Source organism: Apus apus, chromosome 18, assembly GCF_020740795.1.
Source record: "Apus apus isolate bApuApu2 chromosome 18, bApuApu2.pri.cur, whole genome shotgun sequence".
Lineage (NCBI taxonomy): Eukaryota > Metazoa > Chordata > Aves > Apodiformes > Apodidae > Apus > Apus apus.
In genome coordinates this window covers 8,661,548-8,671,223 of record NC_067299.1, presented here as the reverse complement: position 1 = coordinate 8,671,223, position 9,676 = coordinate 8,661,548, and the positions used below count along the sequence as shown (strand labels likewise).

The window sequence follows — 9,676 nt, the reverse complement described above, 5'->3', positions numbered from 1 at the left end:
CCCCTGAAATGGCAGCACAGCAGCATCCCCTGCCCCTGGCCCCCAGCACAAGGGTATGGAGGGACATCAGGGCAAAGGTGCCCCCAGAAGCTCCTCTTTTGCCCCCCTCAAGGGCAGACCGAGCTGGGATGGCAGGGTCAGCCCCTGGTGCCCCTCCCAGCTGTAAAGACCAAAGTCTGCTCCAGCTGCATTTAGAAAAAAAAAATAAAAATCAAATGCTAACCTTAGCTCTCCCCTGAGACTGGAATGTGGTGTTTTGCAGGTGCTGGGATCAGAAACACTGTCACTTAAATTTGGTTTCTCGTTATTTTCACACAGGGACTTCCTGTATGCAAGGCAAAATGATACAACCAGTGATATTAAAAGGTACCTCCAGGGCTCTTGGGATTCTGCTCACTTAACAGCCAGATCTTATGCAGATCCACCACAAACTTTGTCATAAAAGCTAATTTTGTAATTACAATTGTTTGTACTAAATTTAAAACCACTTTACAGACAGTACATTACTGGAAACCACTACATTTACATTTCTTCCTGTTTCCTCATCTTGTGATGTGAGAAATGAAACAGAGCTTGGACATCTCACTGTTGGTGATGGGTTAGATCACAGCAAGATGCAACGTGTAGCTCAGTATGACCAGCTGCTTCATGTTTCCAGCAACTGTCCCACAGTTACTACAGGCATAATTTTAGAAGAAAACTTTTGGAGGAGTAATGACCCATCTGATAAAGAAACCAGAGTTCATCGTCTGATTCATGTTTTGTTCATGAGCTGATTCATGTTTTGGGAAACCAGGCTGGCAACTGAATGCAGGACACCTGGTTATTGAGAGAGATGGGAGAACTTCCCCTGGCCTCAGGATGGGGAGTTGGTAGCAGCATTTCACAGCAACACATCCCTGCTTTGGGTGGAGAACAGCAGATACAGGGATTAAACTGATGGATTTCAACCAAGATTATGGAAAACAAAGCCCTGGAGGTTTAGAGTTTCTTAGGACAATGGACTATGCTCTTTCCTGTAATGCTCCATCCATAACTAGTACCAAAACCTCCTAGAAATTAAAAACTGAAGGAACTCAACCCTGATGTCATTAAAAATGCAATTTTGATTTTTCATAGTATGAATTTTAGCTTAATTCAACCCAGAGCCAAGGGAGGCCTTGCTTGTCACTGAGGGCAAATCCCTGCCTGCTCTATGTGCTCTAATAGCATTTGCAAAATCACAAAAATGAAAGGCTGCCCTCTTCCTTAGCCCAGCGTGGGCAGCAGAGATACAAACAGAAACAGAAAAGGTTCAAGTTTGTACACTGAAAATTTCAGATCCCAAGGGAAAAACCCTGCCCAGAAGCTGCACAACCACAGTGCTCAACCTCATTTGATGTCCAGAGGTCACCACTGTGAGAAAAGCCAGGGTGACACACCCCAGGAGCACCAGGCTCCACCATGGACACTTTGGGTCCTTACACTACTTGGATACAAAATTCGTATTTTGGAGAAAGGAACAAGTCCAAAGCACAGGATGGATTTTTAAAGTTACATAGCACATGGGGAGCAGATACTGGCCTGTGATTCCAACCCCAAAAAGCTTCTTTGCTGGAACAAAACATATCCAGAGCTCTGGCATACTTGTTTATTAGTACAGCCAAAGCTTTAAAAAGGCATTATCACCCAACACCCCAACAGTGACACACCTCAGGAATTACTAATTTGGAAACTAATGAGATTTTCATACACAGTATCTTCAAAGCCTGCTACCTGTGAGGACTATATAGGTATATATCTATATATCTACTCCTCTATACATATATACAGATAATCCTTTATATAAAATCGATATTTATAAGGTATAAATATTGGTGCCATTATTCTGTCAGTCTAATTTCTCTCTACTAGATACAACTCAGTGTCTGAGACCAAACAAAGACATCAGTGTTCAACACCCAGGCAGCCCTTGGCATTCCTGCCAGCCCAGCAGCAGGATGGACACCAGGCACAGCACCACCCCAGCTCCCAGACTCACACAAGGACTCCAGTCCCTCCAGTAAAACCAGTGTCAGTTTTCACTTCTTTTTTTTAGCTCCCACACAAAGCTGCAGGATGTATCTCCACACTCAACAAGGCAGTGCCCTGGAATGAATTATTTACACAGTTCTCCCACGATGGTGCCTCCCCCTCATTTTCAGGGAGCACAAAGGACTCTAGCAGCAACACACACCTTCCTGTGCAAACACTGCCTCCTAAAGATAGCTGAGAAGGAAGGAGGGATGGACCATCCTTCTGCTTTTTCAAAAGGGGAAGTCAAGAGCCAGCTGAAACCCTGGGGAAAGCAGCATTAGCTCATTTCCCCATTTTGGCCCTTTCTAGCAGCAATTGTGACACTGGCTGTTGCCCTGCTGACAACCTCTTCATGGAGGTGCATTAACTGAGCACAGCTGGCACAGCTACCAGCACTGAAATACATCCATGTGTGTGACTGGGGACACAGCCCAACCAGCTGAGAGTTAACAGGTAAAGTCAACAGGCCCATTCCCACAGGGTTGTTTGCTGAGGCAGGAAGGCAGCACAACATCCATCACCACCACCTCCCACCTGAAGAGCTGGAAGGTACCACCAGGATGAGCATTTTCACAATGGCTCAGTGTGGAGCTCACCTTGCTCCTACTGACATCAACAGCAGAAGACCCAAATAGCTAAGGGGGAGCACCTGGATCTGCACAGAGCAACTGTGACAACACCAGCAGGGCTCCTACAGCTCTCCCTGCCTCCAGTGACACAGCACCTGCTGCTCTGAATTCAGCTGCTGCATTTCAAGCTGCTCCCAAGGAACAGACACACTGTATCCCATTGAATTTAAGGCTTTCAAATTCTCCTTGAAGATACAACCACCTCACCCACCCAGAGCTGGATTTCTATCTGAAAGGCATGACTGGAACTTCCTTTGCTGGGATGAATAACTACTCTGCAGCACGCCCTGCCTATCTACAGAGTTACTGCTAGGAATCAGCTTGTTGTAAAAGATGTAAACATATACTGCATGGACAGTCATGAAAACCACCAGCAAGGTCTTTATTTCTCAGTCAGGGAGGAAGGTTTTCCATTTGTGCATAACACAGCCATCCCAAACTCATGCCAATAAAATAGAAACCTTTACAATAAACTGTATCTTCTCTATAGAGATTATCATAGAACCAGAACTTTACATCTCTTACAGTGAAACTTTAAAAAATGAAAGTGTACATAAAACTCTTACATGATGTGGGGCATCACTAGGACTACAGAGGACTTGTGATATAGTAGGACTTACACCAGCTTGTAGCATCTGTTTCATAGCCAGTTCCAGCAGCCTTCAGGAGAAGAGTGCTCTCAGAAGTCCAGGCAACTTTTTCCTATGTTAGAACTGCAAGAGCAGACCCCATCATATATAAACCATGTGAGACTCTGATAAAACATGCAACTCACAGCTCTGAATTAACAGAACAAACTAGAACAGGGTTTGATTTAAAGGGGTTCCTAATCCACACACTGAAATACTGACCATTTCACAGTCCATCTCATTAATGTGTACTAAGGGGTGAAAGTGAACCAGTTCATCTTTTATTTATGAAAAACACATGAATTGTGAGTTGTCATAGGAAAAATTAGTTCAAATATACAGATACTATTGTCCAATCAGCCATTAAAGGAGTATGAACCAAAAATTAAGGATTTTCCACCCCCCTCACCCCCAAATTAAAACTAACAAAATGAACTAACTTGGAGGAATTTTTCTTCATGACAAAAGTTGAAATGTTTTCAGGTTCAGTGATATTCAGCTTTATTGGGAAATGCAAATAGCCCCTGTTAAGTCCCTGTTGCTTTAAAACCCTGTTAATCTCCTCAGCATTGCTGCATGGAATTTAGTCCTTATAATATATTCCAGAGTAAAACCAGCCACTCCAAATCTGCAGTCATTCTTTGAAGTCAATTCACAGAACTGCTGAAAAAAGTAGACATTTCTATCTAAAATACAAAAAGGGTTTGTATAGAAGGTCATTCTCTTGTACAGTTATATTACACAGTCCCAGCAGGCTCTTCTCAGAACTGGAAGCTTCTGCCTAGATAAGAAAAATTACAAAACTGAGTTAGTTTCATTGCAGCTCTGGATCTTATTACAAGTACACAGTTTGTGTTTCCTTCTTGAATTCTTTAGGCCTAGAAGCAGAATGCATGCAGAAGCTGAATATTGCTCTCAATAAATAACAGATTGTGTGTTTGAGTGGTCTCTGTAGGAACTTAGATCAAATATTTGCTTTAGTATCAATTCAGTGGATGGCCTGAAGTATCCAAAAACCCAAACCACTGCAGCACCAAATCCTGCAGCTGTTGCTCAAGTTTCCATGACCTTCAATGGACAAGTGAGATGGCTTTTCACACCTCCAGTGGGTGAAGTGCTTCCCACCTCACTATGTGTTCTCCTGCTGTGTTCAGTTTTATGACAAATACTCCCAAAGCAGATGACTATTTATTACAGAGACAACTGCTGTACCTGCAGGTCTCAGAGCACAGACACTGGTGTGTCAGTCTCTGCCAGTTTCCATCAAATAATTCCTGGACTTACCCCTTCAGCCCCTCATCCTGGTGCTGTCAGCAGCAGGACAGCTGCTTTCCCTGCTCTCCACCTCCACCAAAGTGACATTTTTAGGAATGAGTGAAGTGAAAAATAGCACAGGAAAAAGATCCAGACATTTTTGCATTGTAAATTAAACCAAGCTTTTCTGAAGTTAATTGGAAAAGACAAAAAACTTTCAAAGGAAGCTGATTTGTCATCACAGCTAACAGCTTCATCCAGTGTCCTAAGCTTAGACAATGTTGCAACATGGTGAAGAGCTTTCCTGCCCAACTACAATTTGGAAATATACAGGCTTTATAAAGAACAATAATGCTCTTTCACACCACCCTCTCAGAGCTCTTCCTAAGCTTTCATTTGCTCTGCCTCTGAGCTATGTCATCACCATCACCCATCTTTATTGAAAGGCCACGTTTTCCCAGGACTGACTGCCTCATAAATGCCATGTGCTTCACATTCTGCTGGGTAAGACAGATGAAAACATCCTGCATTTTATAGGACAGAACTGAGACAAAGAATTCACAAGGACTGGCACCTTCTGGCATTCAGTCCTGTACCTCAGCCCTCTCCTCCCCACCCCAAAATATAACAATGTCAGTCCTTGACAGGCACTGATTTGAAATACTCAATTCTTTTACCCAGGATTGATGAGGTCTACCACGTTGGGTCTGGTTCTTTCTTTATTTGAGGATTTTCTTCTGATTTTGTAACACCTGTTGAAAAAGCAGAAATGAGTGAAGAAAAAAGGAAACTTCTCTACCAATTCTGTTGCTCTTGCTGTACTTCCTAAGTAAAAAAAAAATATGATAAGGATTCATTTATCATTTTAAACTATTGATGATAAATAAAAACATTCACAACAATCTGATTCTGCAGAAAATATCACATTCACTTCCATGTAAAGCAGCCTGGGATCTTAGGGAACTCTAGTTTTTTAAAGAATAGAAATAAAAATTGGTATTTGAAGTGCAGGAAACATTAAAATGATTTTTAGGTAGCTGAAAAACTCAGTGGGCAAGAAAGGAGCTTAATCCAAAAAGAAAACAACATACAACCAGTGAAAAAATGTCAGCTGTCTCCCTGGTTTGGGTCTTAAATGCACATGCATTGCACCAACTCTTGCTTTCACAGCACTGACTGTTCTTCAGATTTTTCCCATCCTTAGGATAGCTTCTCTCCTCAATATTGGCTTTTGCATTCTTATATTTCAATCTGTCCAAAGTAAAATTTGACCCTAGTTAATTTCTTCAATGCCCAGCACCACACAGAAAAGCATGATGATATATGAATCATGGACTGGTTTGGGTTGGAAGGGACCTTAAAGACCACCAAGATCCAACCCCCCTGTGTTGACAGGGACACCTCCCACTAGACAAGGTTACTCAGAGCCCCATCCAACCTTAAAAAAAAAATGAGAGAGAGAAATTGTATCTTGTTAGCTAAAGCATTCATCATTTTTATTTATTTATTTTTTTCATTTCCAGAAGACCTCATCACAACATCTTTTTGCTTTTTCTTGTTCACAGGGATGCCTGGAGGTAAATCAAAGACATCTGCTGCCTGTGTAACCCACAGCCTGATTGTGTTCTTTTAATAAACAGAGAATCTGATGTTGGAAGAAAATTGGTTGTTCACTGAAGCTGTCTGGAAGGTTTAGGACCAGGTTAATTCACCACTACAAAGCCAAGCCATTTCACTGTATGATCATTTGATACCTCCCAGCAATTTTGAGTTCTTCAGCAATTACATGGCTTTTCTCAGGACCATTCCTCTGGTAACTAGGTCTGAATCTAGTTTTGGATGACAAATTCAAAACCACACTTGTCTACTTCTTCAAAAGCATCACTCTGCAGGCCCAGAGGTAATTTCCTCCACATGAAGATGTTCAGGAACAACTGTCTCCTCCATCAGCTAACAATTTTAGTTATCCCACTGAGTTTTGGCATTATAAAGACATTGGATGTTTCAGCTTCCAGTAACTGTGCACTAAAAATCTGCAGCTCAGCTCTTCTGTGACTCTTGTTGTCTTGAATAGTGCAACAGGATTCATTTACAGTCTGAGAAAGACCCACTGGAACATGGTGTGAGCCTGTCAGGGAGGATGCAGCTGCAGCTCTGCTTGGCTGGCTTGTCCCCAAGTTCAGTGAGATGCCAGGGAAAATGAACCAGTGGAGATTGGAAAGGGCATTTCCCCAGGAAAGGATGTAAGAGAGCAGGAGTGCTGCAACTCACTGCTTTCTCTTTTGGGGGAATCTAAACAGGCCCAGGAAAGCTGTGGCTGCCCCATCCCTGGAAGTGTTGAAGGGCAGGTTGGATGTGGCTTAGAGTAGCCTGGGCTGGTGGGAGGTGTCCCTGCCCATGCAGGGAGGTTGGATCTGGATGGTCTTTAAGGTCCCTTCCAACCCAAACCAGTCTGTGATTCCATGGCATTCACATTTCCTGAGGATGGCAGCCATTCACTTACCTAAACTGTGGAAACTACTGCACTGAATAATTAGCTGCATCACTCAGGAGATGAACAATCCCTCAAAGCCTATAAATTTCTCACCAACCAGGAACAATTCATAAAACTCCTCTCTAAATTATATGAATAATAACTTTTGCTGCAGAGTATTTTTCACATGATGCAGCATAATATTAATACAGATGAAAAACTGCACTGGAAACAAATAAAAGACTTTTTATTTGTTTTGACTCACCTGTCTCCTTTAAAAAAAAAAATACAGGTTTGTTCAAAAGTACTTTAAAATATTTGTTGGTAATAACTGAAGACAAACTTACCTCCTGCAGGTGCTTCTACTTGGCTTGGTTCAGCTGGCTCTTAAATGAAAAAAAAAGACAATAAAATGACTATGAATATAGTTGCAGCAATATGAATCAGGTAAGTATCTTAGAAAAATTAGGGAAATTGAGTTTTTACTGAAAAAAAGCACCTCATTTTCTTTCTTTTATTATCAGACTCAAATATCTCTGTCTGAAATAAATGTGCAAAACTTTCTGTAGAGTCTGCAGCAAAATATAAATAATAATGTAATTTATTACATGTTACTACCTAACACTTTCCCTTCTGAGTATGGTTCACTGTGGAGACTTATGACCAAGTCCTAGCAGAACATAACATGCACTTGCATAGAATATACCCAGTTTGGTCCAGCTTTGCTAAAAACAATTAAATATAAAACTAGATTTCAAGAAGTCACTACCTCTGGTTAGTATTGTCATCAATGGCAAGTATGTGTATTTTGGGGGAGAGTAGGAAGGTGAAAAACAGAGGGCAAATGTTTTATTCCATATGGATTACAGACAGACAGGTGCTGGGATTAAGGACAGACTGAAGAAAGGTCACTGATCACCAACAGCTGTTTGTCTCCCCTCCTATGGAAACAGAGGAGCCAGTAGCTTATTTTATGTCTATCATACAAGTGCCTCTTAAAATTATTTTCCCTTAGTTTCTCAGTTTGAATCGGAGTTTATTCAGTTAATTCCAAGTCTTTCCTGCACTACACCAACTTAGGATATACATTTTTCAAAGGTTTGTGAACATTTAGGATCTGTATGAGGTCAAAGGGTAAATTCTTCACAGTCCAGACCCAGCCCAGCAGGGCCTCCAGAGCTGTGCAGTGGGCAGAAATCCCACCAAGACTCCATGTCAGGTCCTTACAGTTACACAGACAAACCCAACTTGGCTGAACACACACACACACACTTTGAGCTAAGCAGACATCAATAAATGGATACTGAATTGGCTTTTATATATTGCCCCTACTAATCCTTCTTCTCAGCTCACTCAACATCTGCAAAAAATCAAATCAAAGCACAAGCCAATGGCACAGCCTGAAGGAAGCAAGGGCTCTACTAGTGTATTCATATTTAATGGCTACAAAAGTCACCATCACACACCATCTGTCAAAGTAAAATGGCTCATCACGAGCAGAACATCACCACTAATATCATCTGTCAATAGGATGGAGAAGTCCATACCCCACCCCTTCTGTGAGGACATGGGTCATGCTCTGCATCACCTGGTGGTGCTGGGGCTGCTGCTGGGGCTGGTGCTTCTGCTTCAGCTTTTTCCATCAGCTCTAAGATGAGACATGATCACAGTTTTAACTTCACAATGAAAACGGTCCCACATGTAACACAAGGTCAATCATACTTCTTGAATCTACAGATCCTGAAACTTGTCCCACAAACAGGTTACAACTGCAATTCAGTATTTTGTATTGCAGAAAAAACGTATCTTGCCTGCAAGTACTTTCCTTGCAAGTTCTCACATGTTCTCCAGAACAAGAACAAAGCATCATAACTACATAAGCAGCAGGCTCAGAGCCTTTCAGTCATTCACCTCAGTATCTGTCAATATCAGATCCTTTCCCTCATCATGAATGAACATGGACACTGTGTAAGAATCCCATGTTCAATGACCAATCTGTTCCTCCAGTGATGGAAGATGACTGGGTACCTATGTTGGTTTTATTCAGCATATCATCTAGCCCCAGTCCCAGCACATGCTGGAAGTTATGCTGGGCAGACATCAGCTTAACAGATTCCCCCATTTCTAATCCCAGTCCCTGGAAATGCTATTATGCATTTATCTGCCTGGAAGGTTCCATCTTCCAAAGGGACCTCTTCCCAACCTAAGAAGGTGTGCCTAGGACTGGTGTGAGTTACCATCTCTTAACACCTTCCTGAGCTCACTTCACATGTGCAGTTCCCAGAGCTCAGCCTGAAGGCTGGAAGACACTGGTGGTTGGATGCAGAGCAACCAAGGCTGGGTCAGCCTGGCTTGGGCTGGGCAAGGCCAGACTAAAGGCTGTGGGTTATTTGGCTTCTGAATTTCTAGCCTGACATTGACTCTGAAAGGACCTGACAGCAAGGACACTGCACTGACAGCATTCTGCAGTTGGCTTTTCTCTGATATATGACCTAAAAAATGAGGTCATGATTATTTTAGGCAACTGAAAAAAATTAAGACTTTTTTTTATTTTTTTTCCCCAAAAACCAATTTCATTCACACCCAAACTGGCCACAGTACTTCAGGTAATCAGCCTCTGCCTCTCTAGACTGTTC

General features: G+C 42.1%; 1 protein-coding gene across 9 annotated transcripts in view; it reads right to left on the bottom strand.

The window, feature by feature from the left end:
• Window positions 1-3,037: 3,037 nt before the first annotated feature.
• The window catches only part of GTF2I (general transcription factor IIi), a 65,639-nt gene continuing 59,000 nt past the window's right edge, over window positions 3,038-9,676 (bottom strand). For 7 of the 9 annotated variants that reach the window (XM_051635725.1, XM_051635732.1, XM_051635728.1 and 4 more), the window contains 4 exons: window positions 8,629-8,688; window positions 7,388-7,426; window positions 5,245-5,319; window positions 3,038-4,094 (listed from right to left, as the gene is read on the bottom strand). In XM_051635725.1, the coding sequence (XP_051491685.1) occupies window positions 5,261-5,319; window positions 7,388-7,426; window positions 8,629-8,688 (158 nt within the window). In that variant the 3' untranslated portion in view covers window positions 3,038-4,094; window positions 5,245-5,260. Of the gene's footprint in view, window positions 4,095-5,244; window positions 5,320-7,387; window positions 7,427-8,587; window positions 8,689-9,676 lie in introns of those variants that run through there. The other 2 variants (XM_051635731.1, XM_051635730.1) reach the window with 2 other exon arrangements.